The 24,796-nt window shown below is 61.4% G+C and overlaps 2 protein-coding genes across 2 annotated transcripts; both read right to left on the bottom strand.

Annotated features, from left to right (window-relative positions):
* Positions 1 to 552: 552 nt before the first annotated feature.
* Positions 553 to 7,659, bottom strand: NKPD1 (NTPase KAP family P-loop domain containing 1; the record flags this gene model as incomplete). The annotated part of the gene is made up of 3 exons (XM_081106784.1): positions 553 to 2,664; positions 4,371 to 4,502; positions 7,560 to 7,659. 3 exons carry the CDS (start codon positions 7,657 to 7,659, stop codon positions 824 to 826), a joined length of 2,073 nt encoding a protein of 690 aa, XP_080962910.1. The 3' UTR covers positions 553 to 823.
* Positions 7,660 to 10,399: 2,740 nt separating this feature from the next.
* Positions 10,400 to 24,323, bottom strand: TRAPPC6A (trafficking protein particle complex subunit 6A). Its single transcript, XM_081108167.1, has 6 exons — positions 24,136 to 24,323; positions 12,740 to 12,807; positions 12,464 to 12,581; positions 11,704 to 11,787; positions 11,418 to 11,511; positions 10,400 to 10,747 (listed from the first exon to the last, which is right to left on the bottom strand). Exons 1-6 carry the CDS (start codon positions 24,223 to 24,225, stop codon positions 10,716 to 10,718), a joined length of 486 nt encoding a protein of 161 aa, XP_080964293.1. The 5' UTR covers positions 24,226 to 24,323; the 3' UTR covers positions 10,400 to 10,715.
* Positions 24,324 to 24,796: the final 473 nt, after the last annotated feature.

Below are 24,796 nucleotides of genomic sequence, written 5' to 3' on the forward strand. Positions count from 1 at the left end.
AGGGGAAGGTGTGCCAGACAGGCAGAGCCCAGCCTGAGGATAACCCTCCTTGACCCGGCTCTGGCTCCAACTGTGTCCTACACATGCCCCCAGCTTTGCTCATCTTCCCTGACCTCCTCAAGGGGCTCGAGGGGCCCTGAAATGACCCTAAGGCAGCCTCTGGACAGCTACTTGTCCGGGAAGGCAGTGCTGCCCACCCAGCTAGCTGAGCTGCCAGCGCTACCTAATCAACTCATGCTGGGGGCGGAGCCACACTGCCCTCGGAAATGCCAGCTCCTGCCCTGCCTGCAGAGGCGCAGGCTTGGGTATGGGGACGAGGACCTGGATCCCCCGAGGCCTGGGTGTTCTCTATCGCCTGAGTCAACGTGGCACATCTGTCCTCCATCTCGCTGCTTGGGCCTCGCCCACCACCCCCGCAGCCCCTCCTGCCCTCGGGATGCCAGCCATGCGGCTGACACTGCTGCTCCCTGGGGGGAATGGGCTTGGCAGAACCGGGCAGGCCTGGTCCCTAGTTCTTGCTGAGGGAGGGAGACCAGGGCCTCAAGACCAATCGAGGGCTCTCACGCCTTAATTTATTGCACTTGAACTCTGAGTCTTCAGCGGTCCTCCTGCAGCTTTGGGATACTGGCACTATCGTCAGCTACTCTCAGAGATTTACGTGGGGAATGTGGCCACCACAGGGCTCATTCCCCACACTGGGCTCTGGGTCCCTGCACGTGTCCTCATCTGGGCAGAGGGGGCACTGTTGTCCTTGCTGCCCCAGAGTCCTTCATTCAAGGCACCGCCCCTGAATGAAAGCTGGATTCCCCGAAGCGCAGGACACTCAAGCCACGGGTCTGGGCTTATGCCTTTGCTTCATGTCTCGGGGGTGGGGCACCTCGCGGGCCTGGTTGGCTCTGGTGACAGCGCGGGCAGCCCGGGAGTCGTGGCTGGCTCCATGGCTGGCTCCGTGGGCGGTGGAGGCCGCCGAAGAGGTGTGGTTGGCTCCATTAGCAGCGTGGGGGGCGTCGCCGGCTGGGGACTTGGGCGGGCTGGGCGGCTTGAGCGCTTTGACCGCCAGGAGAAGGCCCATGCGGCGGCGGATGGAATGGTCCAGGTTGACTGTGCAGCGCAGCAGGTTCTGCGCCTCGGCCACGGTGAAGGGGAAGTCGGCGCTCAGGAAGCGCTGGAAGAGCTCGGGGTCGCCGTCCAGGTCCAGCACGTTATGCAGCTCCTTGGTCAGGGAGTGCAGCTCGCTGCTGTTGTCGCGGAACACGTCCCAGAGACGCGCGCGGGCCTCGTGCGCGCCCCCGGCCTGCTGCTGGTCCTCCAGGCACTGCAGCGCCCAGCTGAGGCGGCAGGGCCACTGGTTGGCGAGCACCACCCAGGCCACGGCCTGGCGCGGCGTGGGGCCCCCGAAGTCCCGCTGCTGCTGTTGCAGCAGGCGCAAGGTGATGGGCACGGTGTTGACGATGCGCCGCATGCACACCAGGTTGTCGGGCACGTACTCGTAGAGGCAGTCGCGCTCGTCGTGCAGGCAGAAGAGCGCCTCCTGGATGCGGCGCGTCGCCTCTGCGTCGATGAGGCTCTGCGCGCGCTCGGCCCCCGCCGGCGTGTCCCGGGCCAGCAGCTGCGCGCCCTCGTCGCCGCCCGGGCTCAGGGGCCGCAGCTGGCGCGTCATCTCGCGGTACAACAGGTCGTCGCGGCTCTGCACGGCGTCGTGCAGGAACTGCAGCTTCGTGCGGTGGCCCATGATGGGCACGGAGAAGGGCAGCGTGACCGTGCGATTGAGGAAGACGTAGCCGTTGTCGGCCGTGCCCTTCATGGAGCCGGAGCTTTCGAGGCACGCGGCCAGGATGCTGGGGTCCACCACCAGGATGAAGATGAAGGGCGCGTGGCAGTCTGACAGCAGCGTGTTGATGGCGTTGAGCACGCCCACCACGTGTTCAGAGTAGCACGTGTCCAGCCCGGTGATCTCGAGCACGACGCGCAGCCGGCGCCGCTGGTAGATCTCCAGGAAGCACAGGTAGTCGGTGAGCAGCTCCACCTCCTTCTTCACCTCGCACATGAAGCCCAGCTGGCTGCCGAACTTCTCCTGCGACACGAGCCGCTCGATCTTTTTGCGCTGGCTCACGAACAGGTGCTTGCCCACCGAGAACACGGCCATGAGCAGGCCCGAGCCCGAAAGCGTGGTGGCCGCGCCGCCGAACGCCCGCATCACGCTGCTGTGCGCGCTACTGTGGCTCTGCGCGTGGCCGCCCAGGGACAGGTAGAGCAGGGACACGCCGAGGCCCAGCGCCGCCACCACGGCCACCAGCGCCAGGCACACGCGGCGCCGGCAGCGCCATTCGCGCTGGCAGAAGCCCGGCGCCGTGATCGGCTTGTTGCCCATCACCGAGTACACGCTGAAGGGCAGCGCGCCGTAGTGGTGGCGGATGCCCTCACACAGCGTGGTCACCAGGCCGGCCCACAGCTTGTCCGAGCCCTCGTACTGCCAGGCGCTGAAGCGGATGAAGAGGAACTTCACGTTCTTGCGCCGCAGGTGCACCTCGGAGATGATCGGCTGCAGGAACACCAGGTACCACAGCAGCTGCACGAAGCCCCAGCCGCGCACGGACCGCGGCCGCCACTGCACGCGCTGCAGCAGCTCGGCCTCCAGCTGCCTCGCGTCCTGCTGCATCAGCGCTGCGGGGACGGAGGGCGCCGGTCAGCGGGAGCTGCAGCGGCCACGCTCGGGCCGGGGGCGGAGCTCGGGCCTGGGCGGGGCTCACCTGGGCGGGACTCGGGCAGGGGCGGGGCCTGGGTATTAGAATGGGCCGGGCGGGGAAAGCCTGGGCAGGCGTAGAAAATGAGGACGGAAAGACTTGGAGCCAGCGTGGGCCGGGAAGGGTCTGAGGGCGAGGCCCCGGAGGGTCAGGGATGGTCATAAGTAGAGCCCCCAGATGAAGAGGAAGGGAGAGTGCAGGGAAGGCTTTCAGGAGTGATTATGAGGTTCTGATGAAGAGAAATGTTGGGCAGCAAGGGTACAGCCTTGATCTGATTTTCCTGCTCCTCTTCCTCCAGCTCTCAGCTCAGCTGTCTCCTCCTCCAGGAAGTCCTCCCTGATACCCAGACTGAATTAGATGCCCCCTGGCTCTCCCCCGCCCCACCTCCCTCCCAGTCGTCTCACCCACTTTGAGTTGTCACTGGGGACAGGTGTGTCTCTCTCTCTGGACTGTGAGCCCTTGAAGGGCAGGGCCCTGGTTGTCTTGGTCACCAAGGAAGTGTTGGGGGAATGTCTGAAGGATGGGTCATGAGAGGGGCATCTGTCTGCAGTGAAGTTAGTGAATGAATGAATGGGAATGTGTCGAGCCACCTAGCACAGACGGTGCTCCAAATGCCATTCCCTTCTCCCTATAGTCCAGTGGTTCTCAACCTTCTGGCCCTTTAAATACAGTTCCTCATGTTGTGACCCAACCATAAAATTATTTTCGTTGCTACTTCATCACTGTAATGTTGCTACTGTTATGAATCGTAATGTAAACATCTGATATGCAGGATGGTCTTAGGCGACCTGTGAAAGTGTCGTTCGTCCGCCAAAGGGGTCGCGACCCACAGGTTGAGAACCGCTGCTATAGTCAAATCTTTTCTCCTCCCAGGACAACACGGGGCAGGCGTGGGCTGGTTTATTAGGTGCTCACCAGGCCTGGCACATGGAGGGGAGTCACCTCCAGCCCTTCTGGCCACCACTGGGGCTGGGGGCTGAGCTCCAGCAGGGCTTGAACCAGGTTCAAGCTGCTGCAGATCCTGGCCAGGTTCAGCTCATGTCGGCAGTTAGCACCTATCTGTTAGGGCTCTTGTGGGCTCCAGGCCCTGGGCCAGAGCCGAGGAGAAGGGATGGGTCCTGCAGCCTCAGTGAGGAACTGGGGCGTGTTCGGGAGCCATAGAAGGCGTCTGAGCAGGGGAATGACAGGGACAGATATGTATTCTAGAAAATTCCTTGGAGAGGATTTGGAAGGGAGGGGGCTGAGACTGGATGCCAGGAGGTCAGAGAGGAAACTGGAGCAGGGATGGGGGCAGGGATAAGGGGTAGGGATGGGGGTAAGGATAGGGGTAAGGATAGGGGCAAGGGTGGGGGCAGGTATAGGGGGCAGGGATGAGGGCAGGGGTGGGGGCAGGGGTGGAGGCAGGGATGAGGGCAGGGGTGGGGGCAGGGATGAGGGCAGGGGTGGGGGCAGGGATGCAGGGCAGAGGCTGGGGCCTGGGTGGGAACCTGGTTAAAGGTAAGTTATGGCCACTGGACTGGGGCAGGCTGGCCTCAGGGGCGAGTGGATCTTGGGGAAGCCTGGGGCTGGGCAGGGAGAGAGGCTCCATTTCCTGTGCCCTCACCCCCAACACACACAGATCCTCACCCGTGATCTTGTCCAGCATCAGGTGCAGGCGGCAGCCAAAGGCGGCGTAGAAGCCCACGGTCACAGGCACAGGCACGTGGCAGAGGGTCTTGGCCAGGCAGCTGCAGTAGACATCATCCTCTGTCAGGATATCTGGGGGCCAGGGTTGGGGAGGGGGTAGAGGTGGAGAAACAGTCAGTGAGGCTGGCCGGGCAACCCCCCTCCCATCCGCCTGCCCCTCCAGAGCACCGCTCTCAGCCCCTCCCTGCACCAGCACCCCAGTCCCAGAGAAGACAGTGAAACCTCAGGTGGAGGCTGCTGTGGCCGAAGGCAGCCCCTTCCTCCAGGGCCAGTGTGCCCCCCTGGCCGCCCAGGATGAGCTGACCCCGAATTCACCAGCCAAAGGCCGGGAGGCCAGACTCCTCTGGCCCCAGCCCGCAGACCTGTGCTGATTTGGCCACCCTGGCCCTAGGCCACCAGTCCATGGTTCCCCTGGGAAAACACCCCCGGTCTTTTCTCGGGACTCCAGGCCCTTGGATGCTGAAGACATCGCTTCCCGTGCTCGAGCGTCCACTCCTGCCTGCTCTGCTGCCTGGCTTCGGTGTGGACTGGGTCCCTGTGACCACAGGCTCCTCTCAGGTCCCTGTCCAGCCCTGGCCCTGACCTCTTCCCTCTCCATGACCCCATGCCCACAGTCACTCATCCTGCCCTGAGCCCAGGCCGACCTGCCTTCTGGTCCTGGCCCTGTCACCTTTCTCTGGGTGACCCGAGCGGTGGTGCCTCTGGGAGTGGGTGGCAGAGACACTGGGGGCCTGGGAACCAAAGGATCTGGCCAGGGACAGGCCCTCAGACACTGCCATGGTCTGGAATGGCCGTTAAGGGCGCACTTGGGGTTAAGGCCTGACACTCTATGAAAGCCCCTGTGGTTGGGGCGCCAGAAAGGCAGGGCTCAGTCGCGGGGGGGGGGAGAGAGTCGCAGGGCCAGCCTCTCGCAGAGGCCTCTCCTCCTGCATCCTCTGCTTGTCTGTGTGGGAACTGGGCTCCCGCCATAAGGGTGTTCCTGCCCTGGAGCCCCAGTCCCTGCTCAGCTGTTGCTCTATTTTCTAACCAGAATGGAAACCAGCTTCGTGACCCCACCTGCCTCCCAGGTTAGGCCACCACACCTCTGGCCTGGACTCGTGCATCCGCCCTCGCCTCCCCCAGTTCACTCTCCTGTTAGACCCGAGTCACTCCCGTCCCATCCGCCCATCAGCCCTCTGCCCTCTCCCGCTGCGCTGCAGCCACCCTGGCCTCCTTGCTGCCCCCAGTCGGCCTTTGCGGATCCTGCCCCACTTACTCAAGAGAACTGCCCCGTCTTCGCTCAGCTGCCAACTTAATGATGACACTGTTTAAACCCTGATGCTCCTTATCTGCTCTCCCGCTGTGTTCTTCTCCAGGGTGCTGATGGGCTTCTAAACTTTCCTATTTCTCATTTCCTGCACCCGCCCGTCCCCCCTCCGCCCCCATAGAATGTGAGCTCCAGGAGGGCGTCGGTCTGTCTGCCCTGCTCCCTTCGCCCCCCAGAACAGAGGCTCACACCCGCTGCCGGCGTTTAATACCTGGTCAGCGAATGAGTGAGTGAATGAATGAATGAATGAATGGATCCCTCCCATCGCTGCACTGCTCTCTCCATCCCCAGCCCACTCCCTACCTCTTGCTGCAGCTGCTCATTGACCACCTCCCGCAACCAGAGCTGGCCAGCAAGCTGGTGCTCACCGCCCCTGCCACACATCCTCTGTGGCCTGTTGGGCCAGGGGAGGGAGGGCCAGTGAGACAGAAAGCAGAGCAAGGGAGTCAGTGAGGGAGTCAGCCCAGGCCCCTGGCCAGCCCCGGATGGAGGCACCATGGACAGGCCCTGCCTGGAAGCTTTGGATCCCAACAGATGAAGCAGAATGGCCGCCCGAGGCCCAGGGTCAGGGACAAGCACCCTCTCAGACAGGGACCAGAGGGAGGGATGAGGGCAGGCTCCAGGCCCAGGCGGGAAGCAAGGTGGCAGGGACAGAGCCCAGGGAGGCTGGGTGAGCACCGGAGCTGCAGGACCCGGCGTCAGTGGGCCTGTGGATGCTGGATGCGGAGGGCAGGGCTGGGCCTCTGCTGGCCATGGTGGGTGCTGTGGTGGGTGCAGGGGGCAGCTGGGGGGCGCAGGCCGGTCCCTTGGGGGCAGTGGTGGTTGTAGGTGAGCCCTTCTGGGCACCAGGAACCGGCCAGAGATGCTGCCGCAGGGGGCTAGAAGGTGCGGGGTGGGGCTGCCTCTGCTGCTGCAGGATAGGGGGCTGGGGGCCCCAGCGACAGCCCCCGACACACCCCTGGTGGCTGTGGTAGGCGAGCTGCCACCACACCTGGGGGGACAGCTGATAGGGCCTGTGGGCTGGCAGGGCCGCTGGGTCATGGCACCACTGCTGACAGCATCCTGGAAGGAAGGAAGTGGGGGTGACTGGGCCTGGGTCCCTGACTCCGGGGGCCACTGGCAGGAACCAGGTCGGGTTTCGGATGGAGCCTGGGGCTGACCCTCAGCTGTGGGTGGGGGCGCTGTGCCCCACCATGAGTCGGGGGAGTGGTGCAGGGCCCGGGCTTTAACTGGGCCAGGGGCTGGAGGGGGGATGGCCCAGAGTTCCTGCCACCCCAAACTGCTTGGTCCCTGGGGGTCCCCCAGTGGGTGACAGAGGAATCCATGGGGAACTGGCCTGGCTGGTCCAGAGAAGGCCAGATGATGGGAGGTGGCCATGGAAAGGGGACAGGGCAGGGATGGGGTGGAGGGGGTTGGCCTCCATCCAGGCTCCAGCCTAGGCTGGCGGGAAGGGGCAGCCCGGGACTCTGACCCCCACCTCATTCATACACTCAGTCAGCGGCTGCTTTCCAGCCCTCCCTCCCTCCCCTCCCCCCTCCCTCCCTCCCCCCTCCCACCTCCCACCGCGCTGCTTGTCCCCACAGCCTGGAGCCTCTTCCCACACTGGGAAGGGCAGGCCAGGTGGGCCTCCTCTGCTGACATCCCAGCCCGGCTCCCAGCTTTGGCCCCCGGGTCTGTGGTCCCCCCACCCCGCCCCCCCGTGGCCCCATCTCCGGGGAGTGTGGTGACTTCCCTTCGGGGGCCTGAGCTTCTGCCCCCTATCCACTTGGCAGCCCCCCACTTACACGCCTCCCTGCCAGGACCCCCCCAAACTGTACCCCTACCTTTTTGGTGCCCCAACTCTGGGTCCAAGAAGTAGCTCTCGGTAGGGCTCCGGGCGGGCAGGGTGCCCTTGGCGAAGTGGACGGTGTAGTGCTGGTGCATGGCGGCCTCAGGCCCAGCCCCTGGCGCCAGCAGCAGGAGCCCACGTCCAGGAAGCCGCGAGACCTGGGACAGGAGAGACCCCAGCCCCGGTGTTGGCTCCCAGGTCCAGGTGGGGCAGGGGTGCTCCTCAGAGTGAGAGAGGCCAGGCCCAGGGGAGGGACGGCCAGGTCCAGGAGGGAGGTCGGGGTTGAGGGGGACCTGGGGCTAATATGGGGTGGGTGAGATTTTCAAGGGTCCAGTGATTGGGTGTTTGGCACCCATGGGCGTTTTCAGGAGGCCGGGACGACGGGGTGCTGAGCAGAGGTGGGCTGGGGAAGCGGGAGCTGGTGGGTGGCACTGGGCACGGGGGGCACGTGCTGTGGGAAGCCAGGCTGGCGCTGTTTGAAGGCCACGGGGGGAGCCCAGTGCGCTGGGGGCTGGGGGCAGGGAGCATCCAATGGCCGGGTCTCAGGGCTGGGTCCATGTGGAGACTGAATGGGCAGCTGGAGGGGGGAGTTCTGGGAGAGAAGAAAGCAGGGGGTTCCATTTAGAGAGAGGCTCAGCAAGCTCGGGGTGAGATGGGTGCCCTGGGTTTAAAATGTGAGGCACCGAAAACAGAAGGGAGGGAGGGATGTTGTTGGGGGGAGAGGGTGGCAGGACAGGTGAAGTGGTGAGAAATGGGAGTGGTGAGAGTTGGGGCTCAGTGAGGGTTGGGGGCCAGGCATGTGGCCCCTGCCCACTACCCCCCAGCTTGGGGTCTCCATACCTGAGTGCTGCCTTGGTCTGGAGGCCTCAGCTCCCCCGCCGCCGCCAGGGCAGGCCCAACTGGTGAGAGGCCCGGGAGCCAGGAGCTGAGCTGCCTGACGGACCGGACCGGTTTGCCTGCCCAGTCCCCTCCCCTTTCCCTCAGCTTGCCAGGCGCCCTCTGCTCTCCAGGCCTGGGGGGCCTGCCCCTGCACAGTACCTGAGCTCACGGATGGAGGTGACTGGCCCCCGTGCTGCCTGGGTGGGACCTGCCGAAGGGTCTGTGGCGGCCAGGCCCCCGGCACTTCTGCTGTGAGAGGGAAGGAGGCTGGGGCAGGGACTGAGCCCAAGCCAGGACCAATCCCGGGTTCAGATGCCAGGTCCTCCAGGGCCCAGCTGTGTGATCTCGGGCAGGTGACTTCACCTCTCTGAGCCCGGGCTTCCTCATTGCTGAGTGGGCCGGTGTCCGTGCCCACTTCTTGTGGTTGTCAGGGAGTCCACTGAGCAGAGCGTGGGATGTGGCAATGACAGCAGCTAACATGCGGGGACATACTGACCCATTTACCCGGCTGCTGTAAATGCCTCTCATGTAATGACGACACACGCTGTGCAGGCCACCAGGGGCTCACATGGCGGACATGCTTCTCACACACTAGCCCCGTTCTTCCTCATCGCGCCCCAGACCTGATGAGGGAGCAGTGGTTTGTGTTCAGGATCTGCCTCCTGATAGGTGGGGTCCCTTTAAGACATCCTTGCAGAGGTGAGGGCGGGGCCGGGGCCGGGCCGGACAAGAGGAGCCTGATACCATGGGTGCCCCTCTGCTCTCCAGGGTCCTGCTCCCTACACCACCAGTGGCTGCCCGGGAGATGGGTGAGCTGATGGGGTAATGGGGACGGGGGGGGGGGGGGGGAAGGCCACAAACAGTACCCAGGATAGGGGGGCTCGAGACAGAGGACGCCTGTGCCTGGCTGCCCCTCCTCCCCCAGGCCTTCAAGTCACTTCTCCAGGGAGGGCTTCCTCCCTGTCCTCCAAGTCCGGACTCGGTCCCGATAGGGGGTGAGTCTGTGGGGGAACCTCCAGGGTGGGCCCCTGAGCTTCTCAGAGGAGCCGGCGGCCCGCACACAGGGTTTAGCTGAGTAATTGTGATTCACCCAGGAGCATCTGTCCGGCTCCGTGCTGGGCAGGGCCGCCACAGGCAGAGGGATCAGGGAATAAGTAAACACCCAGGATTCCACCAGGAAGGGCGGTGGGTGGCAGCTCCAAGAGGCTGAGTGGCTACTGGACACCCACGAGGGAATAGGAGTTTGGAGGTGGCAGAGGGCTGGGCAGCCTGGGAAGGGAATGGCATGTGCAAAGGCAGAGGCAGGCCAGGGAATGCAGCACTCCCCCTCAGCGTGTGGCCGGGGGGCAGGCCAGGCAGGGCCCAAGGCCTGGACTGAACTCTACAGGGCGCGGGGGCCTTGTGTTAAACCCACCTGGGTCTCACCCCGGCGTGGTTGGCAGCTGAGGTGGAGGGACTTGCCCACATTGGCAGCAGGTGGCGGAGCCCGAGTGTTCCCGGCGCATGGTGCTGCCCATGTTATGGATGTGAGTGGGGGAGGGCGGGGCAGGGGCCACTGTCCTGGGTATGACTCGTGTCTGCCAGGCATGTGAAGTGTGTACAGTGTGTACAGTGTGTGTGTGTCGGGGGGAATAAGGGTGTCTGACCCGCTCCCCACTTGCATCCATTCCCTCTTGGCCACCTGCACCCCTGGCCCATGCTGTGGGCCCCACTGGGCAAAGGGCAGCCCCACACGTGTGGATGCTGGTGGGGTTGCCATGGCCAGGGCCACCCTCCCATAACAGCTGCGCAAGCTCCAGGACTCAGGCCTGGGGGAGAATGGGGCCCCAGAAAGGGAGGTGATGAGGGGCAGGGAGCCCACACAGGGTGCTCTGCCCCCCTCCTGCCACAGGCCCTGTGACACAGTCACTTTACAGACACCCCATCCCCCTAGAGCTCAGAGAGTGACCCCGTCGTCCACTTGAACTTGTCTCCACACCTGGAACCTTTATTGAGCATCTGCAGAGTGAGTGATGTGTCCAATGGGATCTCGCCACACCAGGCCCCATGGCGGCTGGGACCACCCTGGCCCGGGATGCCCCCACCTCCTATGACATCCACTTCTTGAGCACGTGTGATGCCCTGAAATGGCTGGATCCCCTGCTGTGCTCATCACCCCCCGAGTCCAAGATTCCCCAGCAGCGGCCCGGGGTCCCGGGGCCGGGGTAGCTGTGGGACTCAGTGGGGCCGGGGCCGGGGCGGCTGTGGGACTCAGTGGGGCCGGGGCCGGGGCTCAGGGTCTCTGGATCACCACCTGGAACTTACCTGGAAGAGAAGGGCTGGCTTTAGCCTGAGGCAGGGACCTGAGGGGAGAGGCGGGAAGCATCCGAACCGCGCAGGCCCTGCACCAAGTGCGTGGCCTCACTGTGCAAAGTGGGCGACACTCCCACCCGCCTGGCCTGCATCCCAGGGCGAAGTGTGACTGAGGCATGAAGGTCAAGCATGTAGGGAAGGGCCTGGCACAGGCTTTTATGGCATGTATTGCCCAGGCCCTAACCATGGATGGGCCCGGGAGCCCGGCAGAGGAAAAACACCTGGGGGAGGGAGGGTGGAGGATGGGTGCCGCTGCCCCGGCAGGAACGGGCTTCAGGGGGTCAGAACACCGTCACGCAGGCTGCAGGTCCCATGCTGCCTCTGGAGCCCCATCTGGATGACTTCTATGTCTACGCGGGCTTCCACACCGGGAAGAACATCTGAGACCAGACCAGGCCATTGGGGGGAGGGGGGGTGTCTCTCTCTGGTCTGGCACATACCAGGAGGCAGGCTGGGGGACCTCAGGGGCCAGGGACATGGATGGACCACACCCACTGTGTGCCTGGCATGTGACTTCAGCTCTTGGGGTCTCCAATTTCCCACCTAAACACTGTGCTCGGGGGCCTGGCCTACGGGAGTAGGGACAGGGGAGCTGAGCCCCTGCCACACTCCCACAACTCACAGGCTGGCAGGGCTGCCACGGAGGCGGTGACCAGGCTCTTGATGCCCAGGGTGCTGAGGGTGCCGCGCAGGAGGCCGCAGGTGAAGGCCAGGAACTGGGGGCGGGGGGCACAGGTCACTGTGGGAAAAGGGGAGGCCAACACCCAGGGCCAGGGCCGGGACGGGCTTCGGGCTTCACAGTGGGGTCAACCCCTTGGCCTGGGGAGAGGCATTCCTTAGGGTGGGTGGGGGTGGGGGATGGGTAAGTAGGAGAAGTGAACTGGGGGTGTGTCCCAGCACCCCCCTACCTTGGGTGCGTCCTCCAGATACTGCAGGCCTGAGCCCATCCGGACGAGCAGGGGGAAGCTGCTGTCCTGTAGGACGTAGGTGCCCTGAGGACAGAGGAGAGGCTGTGGGCTCAGGCGGTGCCTGTGCATTTGCGTGGGGGGAGGGGAAGCCAGGGCTCTGGAGGATGCTCTCCTCAAAACCACTGTAGCCCTGGCCAGCGTGGCTCACTGGTTGAGCGTCGTCCCCTGCACCGAAAGGTCAATTCAGGGCACATCCTAAACCCCAGCCCCGAGGTGATCGGGGCCCATGTGGGAGGCAACTGACTAATGCTTCTCTCTCTCCCCCTTCCCCTCTCTCTAAAAATCAATGAAAATGTCCTCGGTGAGACTGAAAACAAAACAACACGCTAGTCATGGTCCATCCTTCAGACTGCAGAAGAGCCACAGGCTTCCGAGGCCGGTCACCCGGGGGCGCTGGCCCTGCCCCTCTGGCCGTGTGACTTCCCCGGGTTGTGGTGAGAAGCTACAGACCCGGCCTGGGAAGTGGCCAGCAGGGTGGACGACTAAGGGGAGCTTGGGCCAGGTTAAGACAGGCAGTGTCATGTGAGGCAAGACTGCCAGCTCCGGCCCCATCCTGGAGGCGCATGGAAACTGGCAAGAGCTTCGGCGCCTCCCCAAGGAGGGTGGGGCTGCCCAGGGCCGAGCCCGGTCCCTGCCTCCTTGGCACAGGGTCCCCCTCAGGAGCTGTAGCCAGGAAGCCGGGCGCTGGGCGGGCGCTCACCTGGTGATTGGTGCGGAGGCTGTCCATCTGCTTTTGGAACACGGCCCCCCACAGGTCTTTGCACAGGAACTTGAGGACGTCCAGCTCCTCCCTGAAGGCCAGCATCTCCCGGGGCAGCCTGGGGGGCAGCGGCAGACACCGAGTCAGGCGGGGCCAGGGTTGGGGGCCCAGGGCGTGTGTGGGGCAACCAGACTGGGTTCCTGTGGGGAGCAAGGCAACCCGCCGCCTCGAGTCCCGCGGGGGGCAGAGGGGGGCACAGGAGGGGCCGACGCTCACCTCTCACCCAGGGCTTGGCCCACGCGGAAGCCCATCCCCTCCAGGACCAGCAGGCTCGTCTTCTGTCCCTAGAAGACCAAGGAGGAGAGGCTCAGGGGCACGCAGCCACCTCCAATGGGGAGCCACCCAGCGAGGCAGCTGCAAGGGGCCCGGCCATCTCTCCGGTTCAGCACTGCCTGGCCAGAGCGGCTCAGGCCCGCAGAAGGGCAGGCTGGCTTTGCCCCCCTGCGGATCCCATCACCCCACAGGGCCAGCTCCCCCTGCTCCAGAAAAAATGGGGGTATTCCCCACACTCCGCTTTACCCTGCTGGTCAACTCTTTCCTGAGAGCACCCATCACTAAGCACAACTCCCTGACCACCCCAGAAGCTGAAGGAGCCCTGTCCAAGGGCTCCAGCCGCAGCAAGGCCTGTGCCTGGCCCGGCCAGCAGGGGGCCGCACGTCTCAAAACATCAGCCAGGAGCCAGGGAAGGACACACAGGCGCTGGGAGGGCGCTGCTCCCTGAGCGCCGGGGGAAGGCAGTGCAGCCAAGTGGTACTGTGGAGGGCAGGCCGGGGCCTCCCAGTGGGAGAGGCCGGGGCATGGGGAGGGGAACAGCGTGGCCGGAGAGCCCGTTTGTCATTTGGAGTGACCTGGAGAGAGCTGAGGGTGCTGTCGACATAGAAACCGTCCAAACCTGTAGTGAATTTTTATGTGTTTATTTGAGCCAAACTGCTAATTGCCAGGAAGCAAAATCTCCACAAGCAGAAAACGCTCTGGAGAATGACAGTGCCGAAGCTTCCCTTCCCCATTAGAATCTGAGGCGGCGGCGTTGGGAGGATTACAGGAAATCAGTCCGTGGGTGGTAGATTTAGGGGGCAGAGGAAGTAAGGGGGGTGGCATCTCTGGGATTGGGTGAAAAGTAAAACAGACACATCCCCTTTTACGTTCATGGGTACAGGACAGTAACGACGAGCATTTCTGGCACACACAGACGGTGTGCGGGGAGCGAGAGTGACGGATCCCGTGGCCTCTGCCCGGGTGGGTGGGTGCGCCCTGAGGGGTCTGAAAAGGGAGATTTCTCTGACATTTCAAAGGTATGTTATCTTAGATGCAAAAAGACAATACACAGGCTCACTTAAGGTAACTTGTCAAGGACTCCGGGGCTGGGATGTGACTGACAGCTGTGACTCACTTTGGTTAGGAACTTGGATGTTCAGACCATCCCTGAGCGTTTCAGGTTTAGTATGCGGCCCTTTCGTTCAGAGGGAGGTCCAGGTTGCGGCATCAGAAATACCACGTCAGCCCTGACCGGTTTGGCTCAGTGGATAGAGCGTCGGCCTGGGGACTGAAGGGTCCCGGGGTCGATTCCGGTCAAGGGCGTGTACCTTGGTTGCGGGCACATCCCCAGTGGGAGATGTGCAGGAGGCAGCTGATCGATGTTTCTAACTCTCTATCCCTCTCCCTTTCTCTCTGTAAAAAAATCAATAAAATATATTTTTAAAAAAAGAAAAGAAATACCACCTCAGCCTATGGCGGGAAGGTGAGCCAGAAGTGAGAACCCTGGGGGACGCAGCTGCTCCTCAGGAGGCTGCAGTGCCCAGACCTGAGCCCCTCCCCGCCTCCCCTCTGGCCCCGCCTTCCTTTGGGAATGACGGTTGGTCAGCCGGTCAGTCTTCTCTCGGGGCCCCTGCTATCATGGAGCCCCCTGCGTGGTGAATGGGTTTTTCTGCTGAGATCCAGCCTGAGATGATGATTGGGCCTCCTCAGCAGGCTTCACACCGCCTTCTGGGACCCAGCCCTGCCTCCGCCACCTCCACCCCCGCGACACACTTCCACTCACTGTTCCCTCCGCCCGACTCCCGCGAGCCTTCTTATGGTCTCTCCCAGGGCAGGTGTGCAATCAGCCCTGCACTCTGCACTGTCACTGAGTGGGGACACAGCCCTGTAAGGGTGGGGACCAGGCCAGCCCTCAGCAGCCAACATGGGCCTTGGCACCTGGGAGAGAGCTGCTTAAGAAACAGGCGCTGGACAGGCGAAGGGGCGGGACTTGCGCGTATACTGTGTGCAGGCCCTCTGTACAAACCTCCCGCTTAATTTTTACAACCCCATGAGGTAGGCTACTTCACACCCGAAAACAGGCTCAGAGGGGAGAGGTGAACCCTGCCGTGGGCAGCCTTGGATCTTGCAAACCTGAGCAATCTGTCTCCCAAGCCTAGGTGGCCAGATGGTCGGGTGGCAGGGACACCACAGCTGTCCTGGCCACGGTGTGGTGGCAAGGGCCAAGCAGGGGTCACCGAATTTCCAAGCCAGGCGCCCTCTCCTCGGCCAGGCCACTGGGCACCCAGGCCCTTCTCTGCTCCACCCATGGGAACCAGGCCTGGGTGAGGACACAGCTTCCTGTCGGGCTGTGGGAGGGGTCTGATGACTAATGGGAGATAAGCTGGGCCTGTGAGACACTGAGGGGGGGAGGGGGACAGGTGCCCAGCAACACGTACCAGCGGTGGGACTGGGCAGGGGCTAACTGCCCTGTGCCTGGGCTTCCTCGTATATAAAGAGGACAGTGTTCACAGCATGCTTCCCAGGGTCCTTCTGGGATTCAAGGAGCTGGAAAACAGCACTCCAAGCTGGGCTCAGAAGTGTCACCACCGACCCTGTGCCTGTCAACTGGAGGATGCCCCTAGCTGTTAGGGGATGAGGTCCCTGGCTGCAGGAAAACCCCATGGAGGGGCTCTGTTCTGGGGGTGATGTATCTCAGCACCTAGAATGCTGTGCCTCTCTTCTAGAAGTGAGCTCCTGGAGGAGGCAGGGGCTGGGCTCCACACTGACCGAGCGCATATGTGCTCATGAGGACTCCCCAGCGTGACAGGAGAGAACCCAGGACTCCCTGGTTTTGAGGGTATGTGCAAAGGCAAGAAAAAGCAAGGAGAATGCAGCTTAGGCCACTGTTGTTTGTGTGTATATATCTATAATAATAAAAGCATAATACGCTAATTAGACCGGACAGCCAAATGACCTTACGGATGTCATTCCGGACATCCTTCTGGATGAAGCCACCACAGCGGGGGGCCAAGGCAGAGGCAGTTAGGGGCAATCAGGCAGGCAGGCGAGCAGTTAGGGGTGATAATGCAGGCAGGCAGAGTGGTTAAGGGCGATCAGGCAGGCAGGCGAGCGGTTAGGAGCCTACAGTGCCGGATTGCGAGAGGGGCAGGCTGGGCTGAGGGACACCCCCTTCGTGCACGAATTTTGTGCGTCAGGCCTCTAGTGTGTGTGTGTGTGTGTGTGTGTGTGTGTGTGTGTGTGTGTGTGTGTTTCATTCAGAGAGAAAAGGAGAGGGAGCAAGAGATAGAAGCATCAATGATGAGAGAGAATCATTGACTGGCTGCCTCCTGCACACCCCCTACTGGGGATCTGAGCCTGCAACCTAAGCATGTGCTCAGGAATCGAACCGTGACCTCCTGGTTCATAGGTCAAGGAACCACCACTGAACCACATTAGCTGGGCTTAGGCCACGGTTAACAAGGGACAGTGATGGGAGGTGGGGAAGGGGGGCCCCTGTAGACCAGGATGAGGAGGGCGCGTTTTTCCCTGTGTGACAAATGCTGCCTGAATGGTCCCGATGCGGGACAGATGGGGGATGACAGACAACCCTGCCCCCACGGAACCTAGCGGGAGCACGCAAGAACTTTTATAAGCACCAGGCCATGCCTTTGGCTGGGCAGTGTCAGAGGAGTCATGCCTGCCCTGAGTCTGAGATCTGAAGGAAGAGTAAAGCGGGGGAGGGAGCGGGTGGGACACAGCCAGGACAGCGGCCCTGAGGGGACAGCCAGGGAGTCCGCAGGGTCCTCAGCCAGGCTGAGGGGCATCCGGAAAGCTTTCCAGGAGTTTGTTTCCCTTCAGGGAGCTCAGTCGCCTGGGTTTGGATCCCAGCTCCGCCACTTACTGAATGCGTGACCTTGGGCAAGTGATCTCATGGCCCCGTGCCTCAATTTCCCCAGTGAAGTGGGGCTGATGGCAGTCCCTATGCACAGCAGTGTTTGTTCTGACAGCTCTATCCCTGGCTGCTGTTACTGTTGGCCTCGGGCCAATTGAGTATCTGCTAAACTGAAGACCTGGGCTTGCTGGGACCTGGGGGATAATGAGAGAGGGAGGGGGGAAAGTGGGGAGGGACGGGCTGAGGATGAGCAGGTGACAGGGGAAGAGGGGGTGGAGGTGGAAGGAAGCAGAAGCCGGCTCACCTGCTTTTATCACAGCCTGTCCCAGCCTGTTTTCTGCCCCCGTCCATGCAAAGGCTCTTCAGAGATTAGGGGTTTGTCATTATTCCCAGGGAGGGCAAGGCAGACTCTCCTATTCACCAAACCTTCCGGAACCCACCCAGAGCCAGTGCGTGTCTGGGCTCCCACGCCTGCTCAGCTGAGTTTACACAATAGCCCCCCGAGCGGAAACGGGATAATCAGGAACAGAGGGGAACCCCTCAGTCCGGCCTTATCAGTGTCGCGCTAATGCAGCCACCACACAGCACGGGTGCGAGGCGGAAGGGACAATCAGACAAAGGGAAGTTCTTGGAAATGAGAAAGATGGCAGCCAAAATAAACATCTGTTAACACCGGAGCTGAAAAATGACAAATTTGTAAGGCAGATAAAGCCACCCGATTGTCCAGAGAAACCTGAGGCAGGAAAAATGAGAGCAAAGCTGTAAGACATGTGGAAGAGATCCAGAAAGTCTAAAATCCCTCTGAGTGGCAAAAAGCCATGTGAGGAGCAATGCGGGAGAAGAAGCACAGTGGGGCCTTGACTTACGAGTTTAATTCGTTCCGTGACGGAGCTTGTAACTCAAATTACTCGTATGTCAAATCACTGTGACAGTCTCTGCGCCAACTAGCGGTGGGGTATCTGAAGCTGGCTCATAACCCGAGTTTTTTTGAGCTTGCAACTCAAAGCAAAAAATCAGCAGAGAGACGGATTGAATCTCAAAAAAACTCATTAGTCGGGACACTCGTAAGTCAAGGCCCCACTGTAATCAGAGAGCCCAGGCCGGGTGGCTCCGTTGGCTGGAGCATCATCCCGTACACCCAAAGGCTGCAGGTTCAATACCTGTTCAGGGCATGTGTGGGAGGCAACCAATCAATGTTTCTCTCACGTCGATATTTCTCTCTCTCCATTACTCTTTCAAAGAAAAACAAACAAACAAAAAACCCCACACATCCCCAGTGAGGATTAAGAAAAAAAGGAATCAAAGAGAGAAGAGAAAAATGTGCTGCACTGAAGGAAGATTCCAGCGTTCCTCTGAGAAGGGCCACAGAGCTCCAAGCAGCACACACAGAAGACAGCGAACCAAACCCCCTCCCGGCCCGTCCTGAGCACTAGACTTGGAGGACAGCCAGGAGGACGTTCGGAACGAAGCAGGGGAGCTGGTGGGGGCTGTGTGCCTGGCTGCTTCCTGTGTCCTCGCCTGCCAGGCCCCTAGTTATTTGTGAGGTTCGGCCCCCACCTGCGGAGCCACGCTGTGCAGGCCCAGGCAGAGCACCAGGGGAGGGCAGCCCAGGTTCCCGTCTTAACAAAAGCCCAGGGAGAATGGACAAGTTCTCAGCCTCTTCAAGGTGACTGGCCCCAGAGGACCCAAAAGAGGTCTGGAGTAGACAAGTGAGTAAGATGAGTGAGGGGGGGCACACCTCCCACCGGTTATCCTGGGCTCTCCCCCCTCAATCCCGCCATCTCCCCTACACTCCCCGGGCTCACCCCTACCACGGCAGGCCCTCACCTCTGCTCCAGGCTCCCGCAGCAGCAGCCCTTCCTGCCCAGGCTCTATCCATCTCCTTCATGGAGCCAGGGAGGTCTTCCTAAAATAACCTGAGCCCAGCACACTCTGCCTAGACGGTCTATGGCTCCTATTCCCCCAGGACAGAGCCCCAGGCCCCACCGGGCTCACAGAGACCCCGCAGCTGGCTCCCCATCCCAGATGCACTTCGCCCCCTGCGGGGCTCTGCCAGGAGCCCGGCAACCAGAGGGTTTTCCAGGCTGTGGCCCGGAACTGGGAAAAGGGACGGGCACAGGCACTCACTGGGCCTGGGTGGATGCAGGCCTGGGAAGCAGGGCTGTTCCTGGGGGCCTGCCAGCTCCCAGTGGTAGAGGACAGCTCATTACCTATGTACACAGGAGCGCACTCATTTGCCCAGGGCTCCCCTTATCTTCAAAGCTTCTGAGGTGGAGAAACCGCAGCCTCCTCCTCCCTGAGTCCCCCCCCATCCCCCCCCGCCCCCCGCTGTGAGAACAAAGGCCCTTTGACCTGGGTCCTCTGGCCAGTTTCCCACTCTACCTGTAACCAGGCAGGAGAAACCATTCAACAGCAACAAATGACCAGGCAGGATATGGTGATCGGGGTCTGTGCTGTGGGGACACAGGTGAATGAGCCACCATCCCTGTCCTCAAGTAGCTGGCGAACGGGCACACCAGATGCCACAGACACGTTTTGGAGCCAGATGCTCGAGCCCTGGTTTTGCCTCTGATCACGGCCGCGTGTCCTTGAGAAAGGCCCTCCTCTGTAAAGTGGGATGAGAATGTCCACCCTGACGACTGTTCTGAGGACTGCATCCGATAAAGTACGGTGCGGGGGACGCCATAAGTACCCAAGAAACAGGAGGCCTGCGTTTGCTTCAGACGGGACACTTGCTGAGCCAAAGAGAAGGAACAGAGAAAGGAGAGGCCAGGAGTGGGAGGGGACTGAGAAAACCGAGCAGTTTCCCATGACAGGCCCCTGACAAATGGGGCTGAGGTCGCAGGGATGTGGGGACACTGCCGGAGTTCTCAGCCCTGGCCAAGCCTGGAACCACCCGGGAGCTCCCCGAGGCCTGCCTCCCAGGCCACCTCTGAGTTCTGCTCTGGGTGGGACCCCAGCACTGGAATTCCGGGGCAGTGGGCAGAGGACCACTGGTTCTCGGACGCTCCGAAAGCCCCGTGGGGAGCAAACCGGAGCCAGCCAGTGTGTCCCACACTTGCTTGGCCACTTCTAGAAACCCATTAAGATCCTCCGGGAGCGTGTCAGGGAGGACACGCTGGGAAATGCAGACCAGGGTTTACAGCACAGTCTGTGGAGGCGGGAGGCCTCGTTACATTCCTGACTCTGCCAGTTGCGAGCAAGCACTCTGTGCCTGCCGACCTCTGGGCGTTGTTAGGGGTCACATGGGAAACACCGGTAGATGCAGGTTTGGCTCACATTACCAAGTGCATCCCGGTCCCCAGCACAGGGCCTGCATCCAGTCCCCAGCACAGCGGCTGCATCCCGGTCCCCAGCACAGGGGCTGCATCCAGTCCCCAGCACAGGGCCTGCATCCAGTCCCCAGCACAGCGGCTGCATCCCAGTCCCCAGCACAGCGGCTGCATCCCAGTCCCCAGCACAGGGCCTGCATCCAGTCCCCAGCACAGCGGCTGCATCCAGTCCCCAGCACAGGGCCTGCATCCAGTCCCCAGCACAGCGGCTGCATCCCAGTCCCCAGCACAGGGCCTGCATCCAGTCCCCAGCACAGCGGCTGCATCCCAGTCCCCAGCACAGGGGCTGCATCCCAGTCCCCAGCACAGGGGCTGCATCCCAGTCCCCAGCACAGGGCCTGCACCCAGTCCCCAGCACAGGGCCTGCATCCCAGTCCCCAGCACAGGGGCTGCACCCAGTCCCCAGCACAGCGGCTGCACCCAGTCCCCAGCACAGCGGCTGCACCCAGTCCCCAGCACAGGGGCTGCATCCAGTCCCCAGCACAGGGGCTGCATCCAGTCCCCAGCACAGCGGCTGCATCCAGTCCCCAGCACAGCGGCTGCACCCAGTCCCCAGCACAGGGGCTGCATCCAGTCCCCAGCACAGGGGCTGCATCCCGGTCCCCAGCACAGCGGCTGCATCCCGGTCCCCAGCACAGCGGCTGCATCCCGGTCCCCAGCACAGGGGCTGCATCCAGTCCCCAGCACAGGGGCTGCATCCAGTCCCCAGCACAGGGGCTGCATCCCAGTCCCCAGCACAGGGGCTGCATCCCGGTCCCCAGCACAGCGGCTGCACCCCGGTCCCCAGCACAGCGGCTGCACCCCGGTCCCCAGCACAGCGGCTGCACCCCGGTCCCCAGCACAGGGGCTGCACCCAATCCCCAGCACAGGGGCTGCATCCAGTCCCCAGCACAGGGGCTGCATCCCAGTCCCCAGCACAGGGGCTGCATCCAGTCCCCAGCACAGGGGCTGCATCCAGTCCCCAGCACAGGGACTGCATCCCAGTCCCCAGCACAGCGGCTGCATCCCAGTCCCCAGCACAGGGGCTGCACCCAGTCCCCAGCACAGGGGCTGCATCCAGTCCCCAGCACAGGGGCTGCATCCCAGTCCCCAGCACAGGGCCTGCATCCAGTCCCCAGCACAGCGGCTGCATCCAGTCCCCAGCACAGGGCCTGCATCCAGTCCCCAGCACAGGGGCTGCATCCAGTCCCCAGCACAGCGGCTGCATCCAGTCCCCAGCACAGGGGCTGCATCCAGTTCCCCAGCACAGGGCCTGCATCCAGTTCCCCAGCACAGGGGCTGCATCCAGTTCCCCAGCACAGGGGCTGCATCCAGTTCCCCAGCACAGGGGCTGCATCCAGTTCCCCAGCAAATCCATGCAGAGGCCCTATGTGGTGAGCAACACAGACCTGGTTCCAGCCCACACAACATACTCTGGTGTAGGAGACGGATGTGAATCAAAGGGTCATAGAGATACATATCTATACTAATAATAGAGGAATATGCAAATTGGTCGGGACACTGTCACGCAACGACCAATCAGGACTGGTTGGGGGGCGGAGAGCTCTCAGCACGCCTGTGCCCGGGCGGGGTGGGGGTTGGGGGGGTCCAAAGGGCATGGAGAAGAAGGGAGAGCAGATAGGCAGTTAGGGGGATCAGGCCAGGAGGGCGGAGCAGATAGGCAGTTAGGGGGATCGGGCCAGGAGGGCAGAGCAGACAGGCAGTTAGGGGGATCAGGCCAGGAGGGCAGAGCAGTTAGGGCCATCAGGCAGAAAGGCAGGTGAGCGGTTAGGAGCCAGTGGTTCCAGATTGCGAGAGGAATCCCAGATTGGAGAGGGTGCAGGCCAGGCTGAGGGACCCCTCCAACCCCTTGTGCGAATTTTGTGCACCGGGCCTCTAGTTTACATATAAACTTATGGAGGAGGATGAGGGCTGCCAAAGAAAAACTGGGGAGGGGGCTGCGAGAATGTAACAAGGATACCTGACTTCTGGGGACTCACGGTTGGCTTCTCTGAGGAAGGGCCATTTGTGCCAAGACTGGAAGGATTAATAGGTGTGAACACAGTGAAGCTACACAGGTGAAATGAGCTGGGAGATGAAGAAGGCTGGGACAAGCAGGAAGAAGAGGGAACCTGGACTAAAGGAGAGGGGACAGATGTGAAACATTTAGACAACAGAATGGGCAGGGCCTGGTTGGCTGAAGGTGATGGAGAAAGGGCAGATGTCAGGGACTACTGAGTTTCTGGTATGAAAGTCAGGATGGATGGGGCTGCTTAGACATTGCAACGCCCCCACCCGCTCCGTCCCCAACACACAGGCCGATGCGCCCTCCTTTTCCCTGCTTTATGTTCCGCATAGCATTTTCCCAACGTACTATACATGTGACTCACATATATTATTTGTCTGTCTCCCCTCACTGCAACATGAGCTCCAGGAGGACAAGGACTTTTATATGGTTCACTGAGTCATCCCCAGAGCCGGCATCAGGGCCTGGCACCTCGCAGGTTTTAGTTAGTGTTTGTTGAATGAATGAACTCTGAAGAAACTAGGTTGACATCATAACATCCAACACCCTCCTTAGGGCTTCTAAATTGGGAAGAAAACCTAAGCCCGAGGTCAGCAAACCGCAGCTCGAGAGCCACATGAGGCTCTTTGGCCCCTTCAGTGTGGCTCTTCCACAAAATACCACGTGCGGGCGCGCACGTACAGTGCGATTGAAACTTCGTGGCCCATGCGCAGAAGTCGGTATTTTGTGGAAGAGCCACACTCAAGGGGCCAAAGAGCCGCATGTGGCTCATGAGCCACGGTTTGCCGAGCCGCAGTTTGCCGACCACTGACCTAAGCCAATAAAAATACCTTATAGCCCTAGCCCAGTGGTCGGCAAACTCATTAGTCAACAGAGCCAAATATCAACAGTACTTCTTCAAAATAGACTCGCCCAGGCCGAAAACCGACTTCTGCGCATGGGCCACGAAGTTTCAATCGCACTGTCCGTGCGCGCCCGCACGTGGTATTCTGTGGAAGAGCCACGCTCAAGGGGCCAAAGAGCCGCATGTGGCTTGTGAGCCGCAGTTTGCCGATCACAGCCCTAGCCGGTTTGGCTCAGTGGATAGAGCATCGGCCTGCGGACCAAGGGGTCCCGGGTTCGATTCAGGTCAAGGGCACATACCTTGGTTGCAGGCTCCTGCCCGGCCCCAGACCCTGGTCAGGCATGCACATACACAAGGCAGCCAATCAATGTGTTTCTCTCACATCAATATTTCTGTCTTTCCCTCTCTCTTCCCCTCTCTCTGAAAATTAATGGGAAAAATATCCTCAGGTGAGGATTTTAAAAAAAAAGTCTTACATATACAAGATGATGATCATAATAAGATTAATGAAAAAAGTGAGCCGAGCCCCCATTTATTAAGCACACACCCTCTCCTCCACCCTTTCTTCTTAGTAACAGATTTTGCAACAGTAACTCCCATCGTTTGGGGGCTGATTGTTTTAGACATTGCACCAAGAGCTTTAAAGTTTTGAGCTTGCCTGTAATTCATGACGACCACCTTCCAAAACGCTGAGCATGCGCCTAGCTCAGGGCTCTGCACCTGTCCCAGACATGCTTCTCCCCCTGTACCCCGGGCCTTGCTTCCTCCCTTCTCTCCGTCAGAAATTCTCTCCTCTGTCATCTACCACGCCACACCTTTCCTTTCCCTGATTTTACTTAGGTTTTCCTTATAGAAATCTTTTACTAGTTCTCCATAGAACTTTTACTTATTGTTTGTTTGACAACCCTACCAAAATGTAAGCTTCCTAAAAAAAATGTATTAAAAAAAAAAAAGTAAGCTTAGCAAGGACACTGAAACAGTGTCTGGAACATGAAGACGTTCAATAGTGGTCGTTAAATTAATAAGTGTCCCACTCTGAGACCGAGGTGGTTATGACGCCCATTTTATAAAGGAAGAAACTGAGGCACAAAGACACTGACGCACTGGCTCTCGCACCTAATGACGGGGACCCCCGGGGATTCCCCCCCCCCCCCAACCCAGACCAGAGGAGGAAGCCAGCGCCCAGGTCGCCCAGCGGGGCGGGGCGGGGCGGGGCGGGGGCGGAGTTCGACCCGGGCCGCCGCCACGCCCTCGCGCCCCCCGGGGCCTCTCTCCCACTTTCCCGCCGCGACCTGCGCTCACCCCGGGGCCGGGGTCGAGGTCGGAGTCGTGCGCCCACAGCTCCGCCACCATCTCCGTGTGTAGAAACTCGAACAGAACCGCGTCCACCATTCGTCCGCCTCGCGCGCTTACCTACCGCCCAGCGCTTCGTGCTCTCATTGGCCCGGCTGAGCTAGCTCCGCCTCCTGCTGCGGGGCGCGAGCCCGCCCACTCACGCTCCCAGGGTGCTCCCGGGTAGCTCCGCCTTCCCCCTCCTCACACGCGGTGCGCGCGTGAACTTGGGAGACCGCCTTCTCCGTTTCTGGGTCCTCCAGCAAAGCCATTGGCAGAATCACTGATGACACGTGACAGAACTCGTTTTTTTAAAAAAAACCCTATTTGTCCACTCGCCTCGCAGGACAACCCGGAAGCGCAGCTAAACTGCTTCTCTATTGGTCGTACTTCTTTACACCCGCCCACAACGTAGGGCCTCAGGGCGGCTTGCTGCCTGGCTGGCCTACGTGATTGGTCAACGCCCGCCCAACCTGATGTCCTATTGGTTAGGGCTGCCACGCCTCCCTGCGTACGGGCGCCGCACTTCCGCTGGGCAGCGCGCCCCGCGGTCTCCGAGCTGCCTCCACCCGGTAAGGTGTTCAGTGACAGCGCAGCCCTCCGCCCCGCTAGTGAGTGCACCCTTCCGAGC

Source organism: Myotis nattereri, assembly GCF_964212035.1.
Source record: "Myotis nattereri genome assembly, chromosome: 15".
Lineage (NCBI taxonomy): Eukaryota > Metazoa > Chordata > Mammalia > Chiroptera > Vespertilionidae > Myotis > Myotis nattereri.

What these genes read in the sequence shown, in the direction of transcription:
- TRAPPC6A (XM_081108167.1), bottom strand. Translation starts at nt 24,225, where the DNA reads ATGGTGGACGCGGTTCTGTTCGAGTTTCTACACACGGAGATGGTGGCG. An exon ending in ACCTCGACCCCGGCCCCGGG is followed by an intron (nt 12,808 to 24,135) that starts GTGAGCGCAGGT and finishes TTGGTCTTCTAG; the next exon opens with GGACAGAAGACGAGCCTGCT. An exon ending in GCCTCCGCACCAATCACCAG is followed by an intron (nt 11,788 to 12,463) that starts GTGAGCGCCCGC and finishes CTCTGTCCTCAG; the next exon opens with GGCACCTACGTCCTACAGGA.